Source organism: Coturnix japonica, chromosome 4 (assembly GCF_054131305.1).
Source record: "Coturnix japonica strain WE chromosome 4, WE-NBRP24, whole genome shotgun sequence".
Classification (NCBI taxonomy): Eukaryota; Metazoa; Chordata; class Aves; order Galliformes; family Phasianidae; genus Coturnix; species Coturnix japonica.
In genome coordinates, this window is record NC_140666.1 from 70,127,288 (window position 1) to 70,154,032 (window position 26,745).

The window sequence follows — 26,745 nt, forward strand, 5'->3', positions numbered from 1 at the left end:
TAAAATATTAGGAGTGATTCTTGAACAGAACTGTTAAGATAAAACCAGAGGGACCCACTTTGACTTGTAACCAACCACCTAACACAGTTATTTATAAACAGCCTTTCAACAAATGCCCCAAATGGCCAATAAAGGATTACTTCAGGATTACTGCCATTTCCCAGCTCAGACTTTGTGCCATTTGGTTCATTAAAAATAGAACAGAACAAAATAAACAAAGAAAACCAATCACACCCCACCCCACTGGCAGTGGAACCACCACTCAGAAATAATGTTGTCTAGCATGGGAAATGAGTTTGCAACACAGTCATTCACAATCTGAACACCACACATTAAGGTACAGCAGAACCTTGAGAGATCCAGCCAGTGAAGAAGAAAGTATTAACAAATACAGCTTGGCTACTCCAGGCAGGTTACTGGTATATGGAATGCATGCTCTTAGTATTGAAAGGCAGTTTGAATAACCAGTACAGATAGATGGATATAACTTTACTTTTGCATCCGTAACTGCACTTTTAATTCAGAAATGTGGCAAATCACCATCAACCGCCTTAAGCCAGTCACTGTTACTGACCACCTTCAAAACTATACATGAAATTGCTTCAATTAACGGAACACAACCTTTACCTGCTATGGAACATTTTACTGAATAACTACAGCTTCCAGACATTTTACAAGGTGTACCAAATTCAGTCATAATTACATGAGAAAACATATGCGGATAAATACTTCAATATCTACACCTCACAAATCAAACTGACTTCTCCCTACTAATACGAAGTAACCAAGAGAGAATGGAATAGCCAACACACCAGCAGGCATCAGAAGGGCGCAGAAGGGGGATAGAGAACAATTTTGATTAAGAGGCTGCATGGAAAAACATGTTTCAATTATGAGGCTGCCCTTTGAAAGTTCTACCACCAGTGAATATCCTCACTGTTGGTTTCCTCACTTTCTGGCAGTTCTGGCAATACCCAACACACCTCCCAAACGCTACAGGTATATTTCAGACACTTCATCTCGCGTCCTTTTTCAGTGTCTTTACTTGGAAGAGAAGCTTACAAAAGGCTTTGTATTTACATCATTTACACAACGTTGCATAATTTTGTTCTTCTGCCTTCAGATTTGAAGCAGCTGATCACAACCTCAAAATGCTTTAAATACAATCTAAGGTTAAGTCGCAAAAAATCAGGCTTAGCTTACATTAGTGTGGAGTTGTATTTCACTGTTCCAGCAGACACCTTGTCCCCATAACAGCGCTATGAACACTGATAATGCGGAAGTATGACCAGTCTTACCCTTCGTGTGACACCAAGTTTTCTATGACTATATGAGTTTTCACTACTGGGGGGCAGGTGAGGAGGGAGGGGGACTGAAATCAGCCACCTCTCTTCACATTGCTCATTAACTGAGAATTTAATTGTGGGATTAAAACTCTTTGCAGGTAGCCCATATCTCACTGTCGTACTGCCACGTTTGCTTCTTTTTCTAAGGAAAAGTCGGCTAAAATGATAACCAAATTCTCAAGGAAAACATGTATCAGCATCCAGCCAACTTCGACTTAAAATACATTACGATCACTGAGTATATTGGAATACTAAGACAGTCCTCCTCAAATAGCACAGATTTCACAGTCGTGAGACACACCACAACAAATGAGCAAACTCCAAAGCAGAGGGCAGCAGTGCTTTGAACGCAGCTTATAAAACTAAAACCTGTAAAGCCTGCCAACAAAAATAAATCACTTAGAAGACTAAACATTTATTGATCACAATACTACAATATAACTTCGTTGTTAGCTAAATCCTCGCTCCTTCAATACTGCTTAAAAGCCATCCAAAAGAGTCACCATGGAGTTGTATTTCTGACAAGGAGAAAAGTCTGCTCCTCCACACTTGACAAGTTTTCTTCAGTTCCATCATGTAAATGGATTAATGAACATTTCCCAGCCGAACACTAAGCTAAAAGGAAATGAAGCACCGGACTCACATCCCTCAAACTTTTACTTTTCTTCAAAGTAGTAAAAACAGCAAAACTTTTAAAAACAGACTGCAAATCATTATTATAAACACACATGAACATAACAACCTGGAATCATCTTACCTTTCCCATCTGACAAGCCCAATCGATCCATGTTTTCACCCAACAAGACACATAAGCTTATAAGAACTGCCAAAACTCCTCTGCTTTTTTGTGGTACACCACCATCCAGATCCGTTTTAGATAATGGAAACAGATCCTCAATCTATGCAACCACGATCTACCCAAACCATTCAAGCACTACTTTCTTAAATTTAACATACCGTACCCATATATTCAATAATACAACTGGGAGACAAAGACGTGTAGATTCTTCTTGCAATGCAAACACAAGATGTGGATGTGGGCATATTTCTGACTCAGATAAAGAAATCCAGTCTAAAGATGCCAGCAACAGAGATCATTTACATCACACTGACTGCCTCCTATAACCTCTCCACAGAAAGATTTTCCCAGTTTTAGTCCTCTTGAGGTTTTTAACATTTCTGGAATAACAATTTAAGTGTTTATTCAAATTCAAAATCCACAGAGAGATTCTAGTAAGTAGGAAAGAGGTGATGCATTTATCTGATTCCAGTGCTCTTCATGAATAAGACTAACACGAGCAGAGTGCATAATGAGTTGAGATGAAGTTCACGCCATAGAGTGAGGAGAAAGGTAAATGATTTATAATGTGCTAAAGTAAGTGGTATTTACTTGATATGGTACATCTGCAAAATTACCTTTAAAATCTTTCTCTAAACATGTTTCAAATCATCAGGCTTCTATATACTAACAGGTGCTACAGTGGGAGCAAACAGGTAAATGGTGCCTCCCGGATTAGCCATAAGAAGCTAATGAAGAAGCCACTGAGGAAGAGGAATTAAGGGACAGGGATACCTTTACCTACAGCTACTGTAGGTACATCTCCAGTACCTGTACTGATAGTACTGAAGATAGTACTGTACTGTACTATCCTCAGATAAGCTCTGGAATGTTCTCCTGCATAAAATGACCAGCAAGCAAAGCATTTCTCAGTTGCAAAAGGGTATGCCAGTATAAATTCTTCTAATTCACTGCTAAATGGTAATTAATATGAAAAAGAAATAAAAGCTTTTAGGCAAATCTGGACTTACTGACTTCCATGACTGCAATGCTTGTAGCTTAATATTAATAAATTGATTTTTGAGGACCTGCTTCCTATCAGCATCTCTCCTGTCAGGCAATCCATCGTTGCTCAGGAACAGAATCAGTAGGAAGCTCTTAATACCACCTCTCACCCATGAAGAATTCCTGTTTTGCTGAAATATTTTAAAGTGCATAAAGGATTTTCCTCAGCTATTTATACGTAGTCATTTCACTTACATTTCCATTTGCATGATCGCTGCCTCTATTAAACAGCTGCTTCTTGAAGAATCTGGTATGACTTGGGGGCCCACTGCAGAAAGCCTTTAAGCTGATTTTGTATAGTGCTAGAATCGTGGATTTCAAAGTTGTAAAGGCTAGGCACTTATTATCGCATTATCTCATGATTGTTGAGGACCACTGATACAATTCTTCCCCTTTCTCAGACAAGCATGGCCTTAAAAAACAAACCAACCAACCACAAAGTACGTAGTTTAGAATTCAGATAATGGAAAATACCTACAAGTAAATAAATAAAAAATACAATCTCTTCAAGTGTTTAATTATAAATATTTCTGATACATTTTTCAACTATTATTACTGCCAAATACATTTCTTACATCTTCTAAGCAATGACCACTTCTGGCAATACTGCTTATTAAAAGTATAAAAAGCCAAAAATGCCAGGTAACTTTCATTAAACACTACTGCGTCTCCCAGATTACATCTGAAGATATTTACAAAACAATAATAATAATAACTGAAGAAGGTGGGGGGGAAAAAGAAAAGAATGGAATTTAAACAGAGGAAATTCACTGAAACCTCTCAATTTTTTCTTCACGGTAACCCAGCATCCTCTGGCTGATCACATACAGCTGAATCCAACAAGGAGAAAAACCCGATTTTTTTTATCCCTGAAGTGCTGTTGGTAATCAAAACAGTGGCAAAAAGGTTTCCAGGTCACGGTAATTGAGAGAAGGTCAGCGCCTGTTTGAAGGAATTTATCTCATAGGAAAGAAAAACTGTGGAACAATCACACAGCTGAAAAATAACTATTAGTTTAAGGTCGGCAGGTTCCACTGGAACAAACTCATCGTAGCTAATCTTAATATCTCCCAAGAACCTTTAATGATATCTTGAAAGAAACTAAAGAAGTGCAAACTGACTGCAAAGGGACGCGAATGGAAAAACTAAGTGTGCTGTGTGTTTTCAGGCAGTTACGTTTGCCTATCTAAACTTCAACTCTGAAGTTCCGAATTGCAGTAAACAGACAGATTCTCCAGCAGAATTTAAGTCAAGTAGCTTTTCAAGTGGATTTGTCATGGAAATTTTTGACTGCGAGTCTAAAGCTCTTCCAGAAAAAGAAGCAGTCTAAGAAGCTAACAGTCTGGGAAGCCTGCAAGCTAAAGCGAGGTACACTGCTGAGGTCACTGTCATTTCAGAAGCTTTTCAGCCATTTCTATGGCTTCTTCCCAAATTGCTATCAACTTAAAGGTTTCTTCTGCTATGTCTATAGTATCTCCAAATCCACGTGACGAACATCGGGATTACGTTGCTGAAATTTAAAAAAAAAAAAAATGAAGAAAAATTACTTTTTTGTTGCAAATATTCAACACTTTCGCATCTAAATACAGATAATTGATTTCTAGTACAATGCTGGCAGCTGGATAACAAATTCCTTTTCCTGGGAACATCAATGATTTTAAAGCAAGGTTCAACCAATAGAGCCAATACCTTGAGCTGTTATGAAGACGAAGTCATCTTTTTATGAGACAAATATTTTTTAACTTCACAACTGAATTAGCTCATGCTTTACAATGTATGAAAGAGCTACTGCAATTTTTAAAAGGCATTTAGTTTTTACATTGAAAACTGCCCAAATAAAACATACTTAAAGTGATAGACTTGCACGTAACAAGTAATTTCCAGAACAATGGATAATTGCTGAAATAATTTCTCATGTGTCATCAAAGCTATTTATGAAGACTCAAAACACTGTTTCTATTAAGACATATGCACTTTCCAGTACTCTATTTTTCATTACATGGATTGTATAATCCACAATAGATATACTGAAAATCACCAGTTTCAAAGCCATGTGAATCTGAAATCCCCAACTATACCAAATCCCAGTATTCACGTTAATAAAATAATTAGTCATGAGCCTGCAGCTTAAACACCATGAAGAACTGGATCTGCTGATGCAATTACATCCCCAAAATACTATGATTTATAAACAGCACCACTCTAAGGGTATAAACTAAAACTAGAGTACTAATCAAAAATGATAGGCAAGCATAAATGTGCTCTTGAGAAGAACCTGCAGATCAAGGGAAAAGATGGTCATAACACTACTGAGTATGTCTGGCGATCAGTATACATACAGCTCTACATTTGTGTCACAAAAGGTAAAATTAACAACCACAAAATAAGTAGGAACTTAAAAATGGCAATGATTCTTTGTTGCATTAACCAAAATGCATTTAAATCTTAGATGATGAGACAGTTAAGACAGGCCTATGAAAGCAGTGAATACTGTTCAGTTTCAACATGAGCAGAATAAGTTGAGTGATTTGAGCTCTCACCAAACAGTGATATCAGCTTTGACAGAACGCTAAGCACCAGATTAAAAATAATGTGAAATTTCCTTCTTCACAACCAAAACAAAATTCACTGCCTGTAAATAACCTGACACTACAAGAATACTCCAGCATTTACAGGGGCACTGGCCTTATTTTATTGAAAGCTGTGTTCTATAAATAAAACTGACCCAAATGCAAAACAAAACAAGGTTTTGCTGCTGTTCAGAATTCAGGGAAACTACAGGAAGAGAGCTGGCATCAAAATCAACCACCTCTTCTCCTCTCTTGTATTTACATAAACAATCCCAAGAAGAGTAAGCAGTGATATATATATCAGAATATGTATTCTGCATTAAACAGCTAAATTTTACCTTTAGGTCCTTCTCAAGTCTGTCTACTTCAGCTCCCAGCGTGTCAATGATATTCTCTCCATGCTTAAGCATGAACGCTTCTAATTCTTCTAGGGTCTTCACTTGCTGAATTTCCTTGCAAGAAATCAGATTTAAGAGGTTAAGTAAAGGGTGGGGGGTGGTGACAGTGTTAGAAATAACCCGGCAGAGGGTTCTGACATGCTTAATAGGAATGGAAATGCAAAAAAGAAACAGAAAAAACCTATCTGCCTTTACCATTTCCTTTCAAAACATCTCCTACTGACATATCAAAGGCACAAAAGTATACCCATTTGATGCAAATAGCTGGCTCATCATTACACCTCCATTTGACATATAGTTTTCATTTCCTCCTTTATTTGCAAACTGAGCCTAGAGAATTTCATTCATTTTCTGGAAGCTTCTAGGGTATCACTTGCTGGCAAAGCAGGATACTGTATTTTTTCATCATTTTCATGCATTCCTGCTTATCCATACACTGCTTAGCCTGAGAATCACATTGCCTACTCGTCTTATATCCCACAACAATTACTGTGAAAGCTGCTGCAAATACTGCTACTCGATAATATGAAAAATACTCAAAGACAGTTTGATAAGAACTAAGACCAAGAGATCAAGTGCATAACAAAGTGAAACAATAAGGTTAAGGAAGACAGTATGTTATGCCCCTTGATTTCCTTAGAGCTCTTATACCCAAGAATTAAGCTGACCAGAAGCCATTTGTCCTCAGTATCTCAGCCATAGAGTAGATAATACAGGTACATTATAGGACAGATAGGTGATTGGTAAGACTCGGTAAAATAGCTAATTCATCACATATATACAACAACAAAACAACAGCTTTGTTTTCAGTTGTAGACTAATGGGACAGAAGAGACTAATAATGTACTGGAATTGGCTTAAAAATATCCCCCAATCCCACTGATGTTGGACTATGACAAGGGCAAGTCTAACAAGCAAAAGAAGTGAGATTAATCTGAACGACAGCACTTCAACTGATAAATTTTACCACTTCAGAATGAGCAGTGTTGATAGCATTACAGGATAAGCTAGTAATTCAAAGGAACACAGACAAAAAGGCAAGCATTATGTCTGCCCTTGACTATGGATGACCATGTCCTGCTGGAAGTGGCTATCCTTTAAAGATGGTTTCATAGCTGGCACAAGGATACTACTGAACAGCTGCAAGAGCAAAACAAACTAACTCAGACTTGGCAATATAAAAATCAAGCAAACCTGCGTTCCCTGTAGCACAAATCTGATAGCAATCTTCCTTCCAAAAAACATATTAAACTGAAATCCAATACATGAACATATCACCTATTGCTTTCTCTCTAAATGTACACACACATACATATATACTTCTACTGTTACTAAAGGGTGGTATGTTTTAAAAATTGAAACATGGACTTACGGCTTAAAGACTTGCAGTAATTACACGTAAACTCATGTAACTGCTAAGTCATCTTCAATGGACACACATAAAACACAGACATCAAATTTTCATTTTGAAAGGACAGCAGAGACAAATCTGATAGCTACACAAGCAAATGCATATAATAAGTAGTCACTTGTGAAAATAGATGTGTAAGCAAAAGATTTTGCCTACTTAAAATTCCCCCTGTAGTTTAGATAGATTATTCTTCAGACTTCATAGCTTTACCATGTAAAATTCAACTCAGAGGGGTTTTGCATTTCAGTACTGAAGGGAGGGATTTTAAAAAAGCTTCTGTGAACTACACTAGAATCAGAGACATCGAGGTTGGTTAACTGATGAATGCGAATGCTGTCAAAATGCTGAATCACACCATGCAAATAATCCATATTCAAGTCTAGCCTGAAAGGCAAGATACGTGAACTGCCACTGCAACTTTAGCACCCAAGGCAAATAACCATGCCAAAGAACATGCTTATTCTTAGGTGACAGGCTTCTAGCTTTGTCTCAAGTTCTTGTAATTTAAAAAAACATTTATGTGATGAACTGTATTCTCACCAGAATGATTTTAGACAGACCTGCATTTTTCTAAATTGACTTAAAAATCTGCCCTCCTTCTTACTCAAGCCCCGCTAAGCCCAGAAATGGGTCTATTTCAGTAGCACATCATTACAATTCTGCATACAGATTCATTAACACAAAGTAAAGACATCTGCAAACCTCCAAAATGAAGAAGTCATTTTAACGTCTCATCTACTTGAAAAATGTTTAAGTATACTTGAAGCTGCAAAGCAAAATCAAATGCTGGAAGTTACAAAATCACTTTGTTTAAACATACTTGTAGCAGCTGTTCAATGTCTTGTTTTTCCAGGTAAGAACGTGTAACAACCCGTCCATCGAAGTCTACTTCTGCCTTGAATCTCACTTTGCTCATTCCCATGTCTGTGGCTTTAACATCGTGAATTGCTCTGAAACAGTCATTTTTGAATTTGAAATTAGTAAAATCATTTTGTCATCACACATTTCCATTAAATACTGATTTATATTTAACACTCCCACAGGCACCTGCTACGCCAACGCAAGTATCCCCATCTATTAAAGGGATGGCTACAATGAAAGGCAGACTACGAGAAGCATGGTAGAATTAGAACTGGATATGTAGTATTTGAAAAAGAATTTAAAAATAAGCTTTCAGCTTTTAAGTTCAACTTATCTGATACCACGCGGAAGGTTTTGTGCTTTCCTCCACTCTAAAACATAATGTATTCTGGAACTAAAAACACGTAAATGCAGCTATTTAAAAATCTTTCAGTATCCTCAGTTCTGAGGTAAGGAACAACGAGCTGATTTGTGGCAGTTACTGGAAGGACTCGTTGCAGTTACAGAAATGTCCTTTCCAAGCTAAATGCACAATTTGTACGGGTGTGGTTGGGAGAATTTTCTATTCCAAGCTACACTTAACACGTGAAAAAGTTCTGGATGTTGTGTTTGGAACTCATTTTTGATCATACTAAATAACCGATCATGACTAATCACAGTACCGCTGTTTGTAACTGGTTACAACATTTATTTACTTAAAGGTCCTTAGCAGATGAATGTTGCAATATTTTGGACAACTGAATCCTTCTGGTTTTTTTATTGTACAGCTTCACTCACGTTTGTTACTTAAGTTCCATGATGCACAAATAGAGGTAATAAACAAAAAGCCCTATATTTTTCAGGGACAAGATACAAATAAACTTTAGATCTGGATATGCTGTGGTTCATTTCAACAGTGCAATGCTTTGAAACAACAATAATGAAACTCTTCTGCCTTTACTTCCCTAGTTAGACTAACAAAAACTTACTTTATCCTTAACACAAATAGAATTGTCACTGCATGATAAATTTCCAGATTTTTCCATCCAGGCCAGAAAAAAGCAGAATCTAAAATATGGGACGTGAATTGCAGAAAACTTCTGAAATTTGTTCAGACATTTCTGAAGCATTCCTGACAATGCAGGACTTTAACACAGGAATAGCTGAAAAGGTCTTTGTTTGTTTTCCTTCAGACCTCAGCACTGACTACAGATAAACAAATAAATACCCTAAAATATTGTAGCCGATTTACTCAGAAACATACTCACAACTAAAGATCGATATGAAAACCAGAAGTGTTTTGCTTCTAAATTAAGGCTAATAGGGTTGAAGTAATCCAAAACAGCTCCTTAAAAAGCATTTATGCAAGATTTTGGAATTACAATGAGCTGTAAGTTTGTTATTTCCAATTGCAAATCTCCAAAGAAAGAGACATTAGCATTGCGTTTATTCTGTAAGCATCTAACATGCAGAATCTATTCCACCATAACATTACTGCAGCACGTCAGTGGCAGATGCTACTGAACATACTGAATATTAGCAGTAACACACAATTAAAACATTTAAGTCTTATAAGCTACAAAAGCAACACTGCAGAATCATTTCTGTGCTAGTATTTCATGTATTTGAAGTTACTTCTACATTTGTCGCAGCCTTCTCAATCAAGTCATGTGACAGCTCTGGGAATTAGTGTAACTGCTGTTACACACACACTGTCTCCTTTCAGCTGTAGAGCATCTGAGGTAGGAGCGTTCACTTATTAAAATCTTTAGCACAGAAGTTAGTAACAATTAACATTCTATAATCTCAATACGGAAGATTCCACCTTAAAACAAGAAGACTTCTCTTAAGTGCGCCAATGATTTTTCCCCAATGTTGTTTTCCTGCTATTGCTGTTCAGTAGAATTTCTGAGTTGCAAAGATTTTCACCTTACTACAGGATCACTTTCCAGGAACTCAGTAAGTCGCTGCAGTTGTTCAGGTTGAATAGATCGTCCCAGCAGGGCTTCAGTGTTAGTGTAGATCAGAAATGCTGACACAGTTCCTAGCAAAGTTCCAACACCAAGAGACCCCACGCTGTCATAGTATGGGTTTCCTAAACGAGACATCTCAAATTAGCTTACAGTGCATTTCTAAAACATAGCAGGTAATTCAGATTTCCCACTGAAAGGAGCACACAGTTTGTTCAGGCGTGGTTTTCTGTTTAATTTTGGGCATTAGCAATTCTTTAATACCAATCAATGAGAGGAATTTAGAAGAAAAAAGTTTTCGTAAAATAAAGCCTCAAGTTCCTCTTCCCCCTCAGACAGAAAATATCGTATATTCCTTTCTACTGCAATACAGAGTATGCAGTTCAGTTATTTGGGTTTCTGGGTGCAGATTTAAGTTTATACATTTAAACATAGGTAACAGCCCAACCAAACATCTTTGTTCTTTTATCAGTGAAGCAGCATTGTTTTATGAAGTTAATTATATAGCTATCATTTTGATAGAAAACAAAACAGATTTCCTACATGATTTTTCCTATCAACTCAAAGCCCTTAAAGTATTAACCATTTCAGGAACACAGTATTTATATAACAGACATTAAACAGCAGATTTTGAAGCAGCTGCTATACAGATGATGCATGATTTGGGTTTGCCACATTGCTCGAGAACGCTTATTAAAATCAAAATATAATACTAACACCATTACATATCAAAAGGAAGAAAAGAACTGCTTCCTTAAATACCACCCAACATGCACATGCAGCTGAATACCACTGATTACAGAAGCTCTAATTACGTAGAATATGCAATTTAAATACGTGACTATAAGAAGTCTATTTTTAAACTATCTTAGCTTGTCCACAAAAACAGCTCAAAAGAAAGTTAGATCCATTCATGGACAAGCACTTTTGTATGCCTAATCCTTTTAATAACAAACATAAGGAAAAACAGACAAGTTTTTATTTTTTTTAAATACTTTTAACTCAAATTACTGGAAACCAGATCAGAGAACAGCATAAATCTCTAAAAACCCACATAAGTTTAAGTTCAGGCATCAGAGCAGAGCTATATTTAAGTCAATCAATGCCAGCCAAATACTCTGTGTTTTATATAATTAACAGGAAGAAATTCATACTCAGCTTGCCTCAATTTGAGGCAGAACTTTACCTGTTAAAGAAGTCAGACCCATACAGGTAGCAGCTACAGCCACACTCAGAACTGCAGCAGCATCTTCCAGCAACACTACATTGGTACTGGGATCACGACTCTGCACGACTGCATACACAAAAAAAAATTAGACCACTTTGGAAATCTTAGTCTTACTACATTCTGCATAGCACTCTATGAACGACATTAACACTATCAAATTAGACAAAAAGATTCCATAACTATATAGTTGTAAACTGTGAATTCTATACGCTTTCACAAAGCGTTCAAGAATAAAGAGAACAAACCCAGTGTATATCATGGAAGCATTTGAAAAGGGTAAAGCAGTATTTTTTTTTTAAATACAAGTAATTCAGTAAGAGTAATTAAGTACTGCTACTTAAATCAACAGGTTATCATCTAATTTGTAAGATGCCTTTCTTTCTAGAATAAAAAACAAACCAATAAAGCAAGGGCAAATTGGAAGTGAAGGGACAAAAATATTTCTAAATATAACTATGCAAATGCAAGCAAATAGATTCTGTTTTAAATAATCACATTATCTTACTGCTCTAAGGACACATACCATATTGATAAAATGACAGACCCTTGGCTCGAGCACTCCGGCGGATTTCATTTATAGCAACGAGAAGAGTAGCTGAAACAAGACCAAAGTAGCTGGTGAAAAAAGTTAGAGGTGTTCATTTTGAAAAGGGGGGAGACTTCTTTGTATCATCACAACAGATCATCAAGAAAGCTCTGATTATTTAACAATTCTTTGACAAAGCAGAAAGCATCCTTTTCTACACACACCTCCCCACACAAATCATCAGTTAATCTACACGGATAGTTAAATACCTAAAATGCTACTTATGCTTTCAAATGCTTTACAAATAGATAAGCAAAGTTTTCCAATTCTTCTGTTTAGCACAACTGTCACCAAAAGAGTTCAGAACTTTACTGCTGTGTAAGTAATGACTGAGTATAGGCAAATACAGCACAGTCTCAGACATTAAGAATATTTCAGTAGATATATTGCTTGGAGCTACATACCTCCTTCAGATACCAACGACCCCGCCAAAATGCAGTATGCCTGTATGGGGTGGGGTGGGGATGGAAAAAGAAGTCTCAGTTATTGTCATATTGACCTCTTCACCACAGACTACCCTAATGCTGCATTCCAGAATGACATTAGACACCCTGCCTGTTCATAAACAGAAAAACAAAAGTGATCATGCAACCAACAATACTTGAAACATGCAATATATTGTAAAAGAGAAAAGGATCTTGGGAGGCAAGAAGGGCAGAGGCAGGGTTTAAAGAATAGCTGTCTTTCTGTAACATCTGCTACAGTTTAACAAGACTCTTTTCCCCTCAAAACATGGTCATGGTTTCAGTTAACAGTGCTGGGATTCAAAATGACTCCAGAAGTGAATTTCAGAGGGTGCCACTACTTTCTATTGAGTCAGCAGTACCATGTACAGATATAATAACAAAACAAGATTAGCTTACCCAGAGAAGAGATTCTATAGGATGAGGGTGGATTAAGCCCATGATCCCATGATACCAAGAAAGTCCTGCGCCCATCATAAAAATGCCCACCCCACTAATCAGGGAGGCAATATAGCGCATGTTTGTGAAACCATACCTGGAGATAAATAAAGAAAGTGATTTAGGAAAATAAGATCCCACATCTCTGCAAACATGTCTACAAGCTTTCTCCACGACCACTCAAAAAAAGTTATCAAGTACGTAATAAGACATCAAGCATATATATTTGCCTAACTCCTATTTAAACAAACTACACTAGCTGTACTAGCTCTTAGATAAAGACTGAAGGGGCGTGGGCTTTTTTGTAACTACCATTAAAAAAAAATCATGTCACTTTTACATGATACTGAAATGCTACTTCAAAAACTCTCACCTTATAGGCAGCTAGTCAATACATTTTTTATTGCTAATGAAAAGGGAAGAAGAAAATTGGACATCTTCATTTCAGCTAACTGCAAACCTTTAATGCATGCAGTTGTTATGAGCAGAGGAAAGAGGTAAAGCAACATCAAAGTGTACCTTCCTGTACTGATATTAACTGCTACTAGAACAGTACATCTCTCAGAAATATTCAAATAGTAGTATGTAATACCAGCACAGAAGAATCATGGAGATGGTAGCTTCTAATGCTCACAGAGCTGTAAGAACTATTACTAAAACCTGTTACTTAGCTAAGAGCAAACAGTAGTTTGAGTCAAACACCTCTTCTTGCAGCACAAATAGTTTGCTTGAAAAAAACAACAACAAAACCCACTTTGTTGGGGCTGTTGTTGTTTGTATTTTAAATGTTAATAGTCATGTGAGTAATACATAAAAATGACATAAATCTAACCACTGGAAGAGGCAGATGAGCACAAAATAGCTTAAAAGGAATAAAGCCAATTAAAACAGTGCACATCAAAACACATAACAAAAAGCATTAAATATAACACATATCAAGCCATTGAAGCTAGAAGTCCTGCAGTTTGGCAGAAATCCATTTGCTTTTCTTTTTTTTTCCCCCCATGTTAAAAATAACAAGCATTTCAGAAATGATATAAAAATGGCACATAGAACAAGAATAAGAACTGCACAAAGCTGATCTTACTCCTACATATGATTACTGAAACCATTATTTACTCCAAAAGCTTACGGATGACTGGGGTCAGGCGTCCTTGCAGACTGACTGATGCCCAAAGCTAGCAATGCCTATTTAGGACAAAATACAAAAAAAATCAATCGAAAAAAATATTAGTAATATTCTGTTTCATCTGAACTTGAAAGAGAAATAAAAGCAAATGCAATGTGCTGATTTGCATACATGCTTTTTTTCTTCATGTTTTATCAGAGCTGGAGCATAACCCTCCATAACTGTTAACCAGATGTCATCCTTTTCCTTCCCACAAAACAATTGTTAATTATAACTGCAAGAGATTTTAGAGTTGTAACCTGAAGTGAACATCACATGTAATCACAGGTGTTGTCACTCTCCTTCAGCGTTAAGAAACACAATTTTTCAGGAAACAAAACCACTTAAATAGATCCCTTTTGAAGAGGGATTATACAAAAGCTATGGCAATGAAATATAATTTTAAAGCAATAATTTAATAATTCTCAGCATTCTTTTACCAAGAGATGACTAAGCAAACTCTATCATTCTATTGCCATATTTGACAGGAGAAGTCTTTCTACTTAACATTCAGATAAAACAATAAAGAAGGTATACTTTGTACATCAACTTTGTTTCAAGTCTGACGATGCATGCACTAGATGAATACAGTTCTAATTATTACTACTCCTCCTTTAACTTACTTCTAAAATAAACTTTCAGAATTCACATTCTGATTTGTCTTATTCTTACATTAAAAGAAATTAACATTTAATTGCTGAAGTATGAGGACAAGCACGCAATAACACTAAGATGACCAATATATCATTCTTGTCCAGGACAGGCAAGGATCAAGGCAGAGAGGGGTGATCACATCAACTAAAATTCAGGTAAACTTAATTAGAAGTGCTAACTGAGGCAGCATTAGAAAAACTCACCTGGTTGCATGTGTCTGCTAAAGAATGTATAGCTTCTGAAAACATACTTGCAGAACCCGTGTAAACCCAAGCAAGCAGCTTAAAGAAAAAATTCAACCCATTTCTGAAAATAAAGAGAAGAAATAAGCTTAAAAACCTCTGAATATTCAGTCTTTAATGTTTTCAGCATAACTAGAAGCAGTGTACAATCATGCATTCCCGCTTACTACAGGAACACCCAGTAAGGACAGAGGTAAGTTTTCCATCAAGTGAAATTTGTGTTTTTTCCCCTAGGCAACAAGCATGTTGTTTCAAAAGAAAACTAGAATAGCTAAAAAAGTATTTTTCCGTAAGTTTCTGCTTTGCTCATTTTGTATTAATGTCTTAGTAAAGAAATATTTCATTTTAAATATATATATTTTACAAATGCACCAGTCTTATGAGAAATAAGTGGCAGCCATCATTAAGACATGCTTAGGAAAACTTCACATATTTTCATGAATGATGCCAGATACTCTCTACATTCATTTCTTTTAAAACAGGATTATTAGTTTCATTTTCTTTCACTCAAACTTGTAATACACAGTACTGAATAACAGCAGAAACAGAAAATTTGCTGCTGTCGTAAGAAAGATTGTTCAAAACATATTGATTAAAAGCTTCCTTTCCCAGAGAGCAAGAGTGAACAACTTCAAACATCTGCCTCTGCATGTCCGTCATAATGGTGGTTTTAGCCCTAATAAATCACTTAATCATCTCCAAAAAAAAAAATGTTCTTCTCTGATCAGAGAGATACTTTCATCTCCATGTATTAATGAATGTATTTACTGAACATCTTTCCCACCAACAAGAAATAAACACGTCTATTAACTCCAGTTACAGAGACACAAGTATCTTCATCTTCAGTACACAGAATGTTCCCCTTTCCAGGATAATAAAAATCAATATTTTTCATCTTTGCACAACCAAAACTTTTCCCTTTTAAACTTACATGCAAATAGCTACCATTACCACCTTCCCTGGTCCCTTGAAAAACATAGCTGCTGCACTGGAGCGTGGCTGTAAAAATAAGTGAATGTTAAAACAAGTTACTGAAACAAAGTAGACAAACCTTTAAGATCTCCTAAAGCATCTACTGAACAAATTACTCAATAACATCTTTGTACTGAAAAAGCGAAGCCGCATTCCTTGAAGACTATTAATTTACTACTGAGTGTTCACTGAACTGCAGTGAGGTCGTACACATTACTACAAATGAAGGGCTATAAAAAAAGATAAACAGCCAACAGAGCCTCCAGCCTCCACCAGGGGCCACTGCAACCATAACAGCAGGAGCCAGCTGTTCAGCAGGAAAACGAAGAAATCAGTCTACCATGATGGAACACCTGAATCTAGGGAATACATCCACCAAAGCAAAGAGGAAAGGCCAAGAGTAATGCAGAGCACATAACTAAGAACTGGTATGAAGGTTTTTTCCTTAAGAAACCCACTCCACTTTCTCAAATTAGCAGCGTATATACTACGTGTTTATAGACTGTAGGTCAGGCACGTCCAACTCACAGTCCACTTTTTAACGATACATGCGTTTGTGAACCATTATTGTTAAGGATGGTCATATTTCAGCAAAAATCTCTGACGAACACCCCAAGAACTCACTAAGGACTGCAATCACCTCCATCGCAGAAGGCTTCAGTTTCACAAAAACAGAGTCAAATACCCCACTAGTTTTATGCTTCTGTTGCTCTCTTCTTTTTAAGTTTCAAGAAAAATACACAAAAAATAAGTTTTATTACTTATACATTAACCATAGTACATTTTATATATGAGGCCCAAGACACTCATGTTTGCTCAATGAGGCCCAAGCAAGCCAAAAGGTTGGATACCCAATTATATAAGTAGAATCCAAACAAAGACACAATTTTGTTACCAAGAAGGCAACTGACAAAGAAACGAAAAACTTACACGTAATGTTCTTATAGTTATGTTTATGAAGCTGGTTCACAACTTCTTTTCCTTTATTAACTGTCATAGTACTTCTCATGATATTTTTCTAGTTAAAAACATTAAAACAAAACTTACATACCTTAGTATTTCCAAAGAACTCTCTGTATTCCTTCAGTAGCCTTTGGTTTCTAAATAAATCTGCAGCACAAAACCATTACCATGAATACTTTGTAGTTACAAGTAGCTTCGGGAATTTAAGGTTTTGTCACTTTGTTCCCCCTCCTCCATACAGCAGCTGAGTTCAAGTAAAAGCTAGATAGTCTTATCCAAATAAAATCTCCTAAAGGGATTTTTGTTTGTAAAAAAGTCCCACCCAATATTGTTAATCAGAAATAAATACTATACGCTTACACAAAATGCCCAATAAAATCTGCTATGATCCCACATATTGCCACTGTTTCAACCAACAAAGGATCTCATACAGAGAGAAAATTGCAAAATACAGTTTCTGTCCCACAAAAGGGGAGAAGAGAGGACGTTTCACTGCGTGACTCAACTTCTGTATTTTTTCCACTCACTAAATCTGTTTGTTAACTTCAAAGTAAACACTTATCGCCCTCTTCCAGGACCTTAAAGATGCTTACAGTGAGAGTGGGGCAAGTCTCTTCTCACTGGTGACAAGTGACAGGACGAGGGGAAATGGCCTCAAGCTGCACCACGGCAAGTTTAGGTTGGATATTAGGAAGCACTTCTTTACAGAAAGGGTAGTTAGGTACTGGAATAGGCTCCCCAGGGAGGTGGTTGAATCACCATCCCTGGTTGTGTTTAAGAGCCGTTTGGATGTGGTGCTCAGGGATATGATTTAGTGGAGGGTTGTTAGAGTTAGGGTACTGTGGTTAGGCTGCAGTTGGACTTGATAATCTTCAAGGTCTTTTCCAACCTGGGTAATTCTATGATTCTATGAATAGCATATTCTGGTGGCAAAATTGTTTCAACAATATGTTGGTTTTTTTTAAGAAAAAACTATAATTTTAAAGTGTATGCCTGGAGTATTACCTCTCATGAGATTTTAAGTGAATTTTAACAAATCCATTACAAGCTGTACTGATTTAACTGTAGCTGCAATTGATAATACCAGGATTACAACAATAATTTTAAGCAAAAAGATTATTTTTGTATGTTTTTACCCCTTCTGAAGCAAAAGGGCTCTGAACTCATTTCAGAAGAAAAATAAGTGGCTAAAAATACAATATATAGATGAGTTTTACATCTTTGGAATGCTCTCAGTAAGAAAAATCCCAAACCTTTTTTATCATCCAGAAATGAAAAGTCCCCCCTAGAAGCAAAGTATGACAACAGATTTCAACTCAATGTACGTTCTTGGTATATCACATGATTAATAAACAATGAGATAGTAACAGAATATCACCGTATAGATGGTAATGAGTTGCACTAACAATATGCTATAAAATCTAATTCAGTAATTGGTAAGTCCAAGTTTGTACATTCTCAACAAAATAACAAATATGTTCACAATGTAGTGGATTTTCAATCATACTTTGTTGTTTACTTGAATTAATTTGAAAACTCTATACTTACTTTCTCTGTACTTGATCTCTGCCTCTTTGCGTCGTTTTCTCTCTCTAGCAAGAGCCTCTGGACTACCCCAAACTTCAAGAGACCTGTGAAGAGCAGAAGTATCTAAACAACAGTTCTATTGATGCAATGAAACAGCAGACCTGTAACCGCTTTTTAGTTTAACTATGTTACAAATGACTTTCCTAAAAACAGAATATCACATCACTCCTTCTGACAAGAAGTCCTGTATTACTTTGCAGAACAAAACACTGGGAGATAGGCAGGAGCGAAGTGTTTCACCACTGAACACACGAAACACAGCCTCCTCAAACTCAATTACAGTTACAAAAATTAAGAAATAAAATGTATTCAATAAGAAAATGGAAAACATTGTTGTCCTTTTAAACTTTACTTTTAAAAGCTCTCTCTCACACACAATCCATTTTAAATGAGCCAAACATTTCCTTTACAAAAATTCTCTTACTTTGCCTCTACATCCGATCTCAGGTACACTGTGAAAGTCTCAGTGTCATCATGGGGGCTTCGTCGTTTAATTTTCCGCAGTTGATCCAAATCACTAAGGAAAGTGGACAAACAGTTTAGCAAAGGTTGTATTATTCTAATCCTAAATTTTAATCTGAGTGTATTTTCCCACAGTCAGAAGTCCAGATTGTGTACTCACACTATGAAAATACTATACATCGAAGACAAAGCAATAAAACATTTCCAGTGAATGATCTGCATGTAATTGACTGTATACAAGTGCTGTCTAAGAGGGTTCACAGCTTAGACAGCACCATTTAGAAATATTATACTGAAAAAAAAATAGTATTTTGTAGCTGAGTATTTCCTCTACCAAATAACGTTATTCTGTTCTTTATATCTGTTGCAGTTTCCTTGGAAATGAATAGGAGACATTACTTTTGGAGTTAGGTCACATTGAAGTGGATTATATTTCACTTTAAATTACAGACCTCACATAAAATGAAGTTTTCAGCAATTAACTGCTCTACAGGTGGACACTCCTCAACCAAGATTATGCTCATATAAATATAAGTAAATTAATTAAGAAGCCACTGAAGAGACATACAAACTAATTTAGATTCCTAATGTCCTGCAACACTAAGTAAACGAACTAACTTTAGCCACTTAGCACTATATACTCTGCAGAAGTGCTCAGAAAAAAGTTGCAGAATCACTTTAGAATAATTCGTTATTACTTTTGATGCAAAAGTATTCATTAGTTAAATTTCAACCTGAACCCATCATACCTGGATTTGAGACAAAACTCATTAATTGCTCTGACTCCAGTAATGAAGTTGTTCTTCGTGTATTTTGGTCCATACTCTCTTTTTTTGAGGACTGCTTTCACTTAAAAACAGAAAGAGAGAAGACTGAAGCAGAAATTGCAAAATGCAATTCAAGGTGATATCAATCTGTGATACCTCTACGTGGAGATCCAAGAACTACTACTTGTGAGAGAGGCATAAAACGTGTAAGAAAAGACAGAAACATTCACACTTGTGGAAACAAAGATATCCAAAGATAGGATCATTCTATCTCCAAAAATGTTACATGGGTAGTTCAATGATCTCAAACATCCTAACAATTAACTGTCACTGTCAGCTACGTATCCAACAAGTTCAATGTCAGAAATGCTGTCTGGCTGCTAATACAGCATTCAAGTATGGCGGTTCAGAAAGCCTTGTTCTGACAAATGAGATGGCAGTAAAGAACTCTGTTTCTTTTTTTCCCCAACAACAAATTCTGTAGGTAAGGTTTGTAACCTTTGCAGACTGCACAGGACCTCACCTTGCTAGTGAGGAGCTCTATGATCTGATGAGCTTGTTTATTTTTAAAGAACATGAGAAAGTCGGGAAAGAACGTGCATCGAATTTACTGTGTTCTCAGTCAGCTTCTATACATAGATACTTAATTTAAAGGAGTTTAAAGAGAAATTTCTGTTTTGATCAAGTTCTCTCCCAAGAGTTCATAGCATAACTCACAACAACATAATAAAATCTTAAAATACAGATAGAGCAAAATCAAGCATGACAAATTAAAATGATGAAAGAAAGACATGCCTTTATTTTATCCAGTTATGTTTTTACACAACGTAAAGACAAAAGAGTATTTATTACAAGTACAAATAAGAACACTACGGCACTCAGATTAGGCAGTTCATGTGGTCAAAATATATTTAGAAACCACACTGATTAGATTAACTCAGCAATAAGAAGGAATGGAGGAAGATTTAGAATAAGGACTTGGGGAAGATCAAGTATTTCAAGTACTCAGCTTAGCTGCGCTATATCTGAAATGGTGGACGGACACACCTTAAAAGATACAGGGAGGACAGACTGTCATAACAGGTGAGAAAACTCTTATACTCTACTTTTTCAGGAGCCATATTGATTGACAATTGGGTAGCAAACAAATCTGATACACAAGTATTTTTAAGATGTTATTCACACAACTTTTTATGCAACTGAAGAGAAGCCAGCTACTCTACACACTTCATTTTTTGACCACTAGTTGACAGCAGTAAAGTTACAATACATGAAGTATTTCATTACCTTTCACTTGGATAGGCTCTTTAAGGAAAGTCTGCTTTTGATCTGCATTGCCAGTATCTCGTCCTGTAAAAGAAAAATACAGATCACAGCAAATGTAGAAACACCTAGGGTCATTTGATTTTGAATAATAAAGAGTTTGATCAATGTATGATTATAGCTTAATATTGCCTTCTCTTATGGCAATTTGTAAAAAATCCTGGACTTTCAACATTTAGAAGTCTCAAAACATGAAGCACGGAGGCAATTTAAATGAAAAGCTTTATACTAATAAACACAACTTCTGTACTGTGCTTTCTCCTCACTACAAGAAAGACATGGAAGCCTTGGAACATGTCCAAAGAAGGGCAACGAAACTGGTGAGGGGTCTGGAGCACAAGTCTTATGAGGAGTGGCTCAGAGAGCTGGGATTGTTTAGCCTGGAGAAGAGGAGGCTCAGGGGAGACCTCATTGCACTCTACAACTTCCTGAAGGGAGGTTGTGATGAGGAGGGGCTTGGCCTCTTCTCCCAGGCAACAAACAGGACCTGAGGAAATGGCCACAAGTTGTATCAGAGGAGGTTTAGACTGGACATAAGAAGGAACTTTTTCTTTCAGAGAGTGGCCAGGCTGCCCAGGGAGGTGGTGGAGTCGCCATCCCTGGCAGTGTTCAAGAGGCTAAGGAGCTATAAGATATGGTTTAGTGGTTTTCTGTAGGTATCGTAAAGGGAGGATGGTTGTACTACATGATCTTGTAGGTCCTGTCCAACCTCGTGATTCTATGATTCTATGAACTGCTGATCAACACGTGGTCCAATTTTAAGGGACTTCTAACTTACAAAAAAAGCTTGCTATTTAAAATAAATAATATTAAACTAAAAGCGGCAATTGGAGTTATATTACCACAAAGGATTTTAGCTCTTTTAGAAGTTTGAAGAGATGACTCTAGAAGAAGGCAACAAGATATAATTTACAATACTGTGAAGTGAATCTTATTATACCAAAAATTAATAAATTCCTGTAATTTAAGTGAAATTTTTAAGTAGAAATTTGAAGTACTACACTAAAATTTACAAAAATACTGAAATATTACAAAAATACTGCATCTTCATCTCATACATCTCGACATAGTTTTCAGAACAATAATCTGACGATTCCAATACCGCAATGTACACCCTTTCATGTACTAACACTCGTAACCCAGGAAGTCTGCCGCACATCCAGAGTCATTAACAAAATTAAAACTGATCTTAATGAAGGGTATTTTTTTTAAAAAAAAGAAAAATAAAATAAAATAAAATAAAATAAAATAAAATAAAATAAAATAAAATAAAATAAAATAAAATAAAATAAAATAAAATAAAATAAAATAAAATAAAATAAAATAAGGTTTTTCAAGAAGGTTGAATTAATTAGTGAGATGCCCCAAGCTTGATGTGATACTCAAATTACGCAGAGGTCAGATATTCTTAAAGCTTGGACTACAAAAGCATCTTTTCATCAGACAGTAACTTATTACCAACTAACAAGTAATGTTATTATACTTTGTAAAGTATGAGTAAGAAAAACAGACATTTATGAAACCAGTCTTTAATAAGAGACCGGAAAAAACATCATAGTACATCAGTTAAGAAAAAATATACATCAAATACTTCAATTCACTAAGAGTGTTTTGCAGGCAAGCAGAGCCTGATGATGATTAATACATTTTCTCTCTATTTTTTCTTTTTTTTTTAATATATCCTATGAACAGAAAAAGTGTTTCCCAGCTTTACTGATTAAGAAATTGAGGTCGATGAAAGGTTCATTATTTGGCAAACATTTAAGTTACTAGAAAATTATGGCAACTATTATATACAGTACACTATCTTTGGAGAATTGTATCAAAAAATATTGCTATTTTTAAAGCAAACAGTAACAAAGCCATAATGCAGAATGAAGCTGCATCCACTAGGCCCCAGAAAACACTCCCTATATGAAGTGTGAAAGTAACAACATGCATTCCAAAGTGAACTTCAAAACAAAACACACACACATAACATCTGTATGGGGCAGAATCACAGAATGACCCGGGTTGGAAGGGACCTCAAGGATCATGTAGTTCCAACCCCCCTGCCTGGCAGGGCCACCAAACATACACCTTTACTAGATCAGGTTGCCCAGGGCCCCGTCCAACCTGGTCTTGAACACCTCCAAGGACGGGGCATCCACAACCTCCCTGGGCAGCCTGTTCCAGGGCCTAACCACTCTCCTAGGGGCAGTTTCACGTACACTCACCCTGAGCAACAGATGAGTCTTACAGTGACCATATGGCGAAGCTACCCTCAAGGCTCAGTGGGATTTAAGGCTGTGCTACCACCAAGGGCAATGTCTCCTCGAGATCATGAAGACAGTGAGCAGGATCAGCTCACTGGTCTACCCGAACCTCCACAGAAGAAGAGAGCAACTAATTGTACACAAAACAAGCCCGAACATCATTAATGTCAGCACAGTCAGAGAGGGACTGGACACTCCTTTGGACAACAGGCACCAATTACATAAGTTTACAGCAATCACAAAAGCAATTAGTGCTGGACTAAATTCCACATGTCTGACTTCCAAGAACAACAGTAGCTGCATATGAAGAACCAGAAGACACCAACAACTACCATTGACTCTACAACATTTTGCTGTATTTGAGCAGATGTTTTTGCAAGATTTTCATCCTTTAGCAACCACCTTCAGATCAAGATTTTCCACGAAGCATAAGTGGGAGAAGTATTATTCTATTCTAAAACTTGATTACAAACTTTGGAAACAATACCTAATTATTGTTACACTTAGAGCAACATCTAAGATCTAATTCTGTAGTTCCAAGCATTAGAAAAATAATACTCTTAGCAGACTATGCTTACTAGCTTTTCAAGACCACTGCAAAGCCTCAGGAATTTACAAGTTACTAAAATAAGAACTAATACCTGCTAACATGACATAAATGATGCTATGACAGAGGAAGCACAAGACGGTGCTGAATTTCCCAAGTACATAGCTAGCACAAGACTGAAAAGTAAGCAGAGTCTTGACTGTATGTCTGTTATATCAAGTGTTTAATGTGAACACTGCAGGTGTCACAACTGCAAGACCAGAGAACTCTAACATATGAAACAGCTCAACCTTCTTTCACCAATCACCTATGCCCTGATCAGGAGAAGTCCCAGTGTACAGTATCTACACTCATCCAATCTTCATTACTAGACCATTTCATACAGCAAGCCTGAAATAGCACAGAAACAATTCAAACAAGCAAAGCAGCCAAATAAAATTCATGTATTCTATTTGTTCTCCAATCCCTGCTGATATCCACATTTTAATTTTGATTACTCTTAAACATAAATCTTTTAAATACTACAAAAATAAAGGAGTAAATTTCAGCATTCCTTACCATTTACATATTTGAAACTTTATATATAGAATCATAGGATTACCCAGGTTGGAAAAGACCTTGAAGATCATCAAGTCCAACCGCAGCCTAACCAGAACCCTAACTCTAAAAACCCTACACTAAATCATATCCCTGAGCACCACATCCAAACGGCTCTTAAACACAACCAGGGATGGCGATTCAATCACCTCCCTGGGGAGCCTATTCCAGTACCTAACTACCCTTTCTGTAAAAAAGTTCTTCCTAATATCCAACCTAAACTTGCCCTGGTGCAATGATGCCCAGAAGAAACAAATACTAGAATTCTGCACCTCTAGTATTGCAGTGAAATAAGAGCATCAGCTGCTACACACACTTCTTTTTTCCCATTTATATAAATGTTTTTTACTTCAGCCCAGTGGTACCTGTTCCAACTTTGCGCGCAGCCTCTTCAGGGGTAGATACATTTTTATCTTCTGATCCGAGATCTTTTTTCTGACCATTGGAGGTATAAACTCTCACTTGACTCATCAGCTGCACAGGCAGACGATTGCATGGCAAAAAGCAAAACAGGCTCCCACTTTTCATTGAAGTTTGCCATCCTGACAGAGGGAAAACAAAATGATGTTTCAGACAACAGTTTTTAAAAGAAAATGGTCCAAAAATACCAACATACGTTATGGAAAATTAACTTCAAAGTACTGATTGGTGCTTATTTTACCAATGCTTAGGATCCATAACACAGAAGACAACACAACTTCCTCGCTGCTCTGCAAACACCCCTTTTACATTCCAGTCAAGTGGTTGTTTGTTTTTCCCTATACACTCTGGCAAGTACCTCTAGGTGAAGTTGGGACAGAGATACTTAGTTATTAGATAAGACCGGCTTACTGATACATTAACTCCTGGTTCCAGTCATACTGCTTCAAAGCCTTAACAAACAAATGAACACAAACCCCACCACTATTAGTAAATGAACAAACCCAGAGCACTACAAAACTATTCGTCAGTGCTGTCACTTCCCTTCACTGTGTACACGCTCTGTACAAACTGTATGTTACCAATTAACAAAATGGTCACTCTTACTGTTACCCTCCATAGCACACACAACACCATGTGTGTGTGCACTGACTTGAACATTACAGAGAAAAATAGTAGTCATCAAATAAGCTCTAGCAACTAACTACGCTAGGTGTTGCAAGTGTACAAAATCCCAGGAAACAATACTCAGTGACCTCAGTGATTAAGGCTTGTACAAGATTGCAGTGAATACGTGACATAACACAGGCAGTGCTGCTCCCTACACTCCAGTGAGACAGGATTGCTTGGAAACTGGTTGGTACGTTTATAGGATCATAGAATCACCCAGGTTGGAAAACACCTTGAAGATCATCGAGTCCAACAGCAGCCTAACCAGTACTCTAACTCTAACAACCCTACACTAAATCATATCCCTAAATTAGATGATAGTTTAGATGATAGACTTCTTACTGTATGCCTGCACCACTCCTTAAAGGTTCGCTAACAGCCACAACAGAAGAAGGCCTGTGCTGCAATTCAGCCCTAAGTAACAGCATGAAAGCTGCACCTGCAGCCCAAAGGGAAGGCCTGGCCTTGGTTTACAGACTTATATCGCCTTGTTAGAGCGCACTGTAGTTTATAGAATGACGGTAAACGGACCACGCACCATGTTTTTGCGGGGAAGGCTGCAGGTGGCAGCGCCGGAGGCCGAGGCAGCGCTGTGAGAAGCACGTTTGTCACGTTACGTCCCAACTACCACAGCAGCCAGCCCAGGGACGCTTTCCTTTACAGCACTCGGGGCCGGCCGCAGCCCCGGCTGCCTCAGCGGCACCTGCCCCGGCTCTTTTTTGCCCCCCATCCCCACGCGGGGTGACGCCGAGGCCGAGCACTCACCGTGGCAGGCGCGGCGCAGCGGGGCCGCCTGGCACCGCACGTACAGCCGGTACAGGCTGCTGCAGCCCCGCCGCGGGACGGACAGGGCCGGCATCATGGCAGCGAGCTCGGACGGAGCGCGGCCGCTCCCCGCCGCACGCCAGCGGCCGCTAAACGGGCGGCGATGAGCATCGGAAAAGCCCGGCCCGGAGGCCCGGCGGAGCGGCACCCCCCGACCCGACCGCGGGCGGCAGCCGGCGGTGGGCGGAGCCGCGACACCC

At 37.4% G+C, this 26,745-nt stretch overlaps 1 protein-coding gene across 3 annotated transcripts; it reads right to left on the reverse strand.

Annotated features, from left to right (window-relative positions):
* Positions 1-622: 622 nt before the first annotated feature.
* SLC30A9 (solute carrier family 30 member 9) lies at positions 623-26,745 on the reverse strand. 3 transcript variants are annotated; one of them, XM_015862390.3, is made up of 18 exons: positions 26,486-26,745; positions 24,997-25,173; positions 21,197-21,259; positions 19,892-19,991; positions 19,105-19,197; positions 18,642-18,724; positions 17,182-17,240; positions 16,090-16,157; positions 15,120-15,222; positions 14,227-14,282; positions 13,056-13,191; positions 12,597-12,636; positions 12,130-12,201; positions 11,565-11,672; positions 10,338-10,503; positions 8,389-8,518; positions 6,098-6,211; positions 623-4,699 (listed from the first exon to the last, which is right to left on the reverse strand). In XM_015862390.3, exons 1-18 carry the CDS (start codon positions 26,580-26,582, stop codon positions 4,655-4,657), a joined length of 1,710 nt encoding a protein of 569 aa, XP_015717876.3. In that variant the 5' UTR covers positions 26,583-26,745; the 3' UTR covers positions 623-4,654. The 3 variants fall into 3 exon arrangements, 2 of the variants coding, with proteins under 2 accessions (XP_015717876.3, XP_085401612.1); XM_085545486.1 differs by lacking the exon at positions 26,486-26,745 and adding an exon at positions 26,259-26,463; XR_014945459.1 differs by having other exon boundaries at positions 3,686-4,699; positions 14,182-14,282.

Coding starts and splice junctions, on each gene's coding strand:
- SLC30A9 (XM_015862390.3), bottom strand. CDS start 26,582: ATGATGCCGGCCCTGTCCGTCCCGCGGCGGGGCTGCAGCAGCCTGTAC. Junction 25,174..26,485: donor GCTGCGCCGCGCCTGCCACG/GTGAGTGCTCGG, acceptor TCCCTCTGTCAG/GATGGCAAACTTCAATGAAA. Junction 15,223..16,089: donor GTAATGGTAGCTATTTGCAT/GTAAGTTTAAAA, acceptor CTTTATTTTCAG/AAATGGGTTGAATTTTTTCT.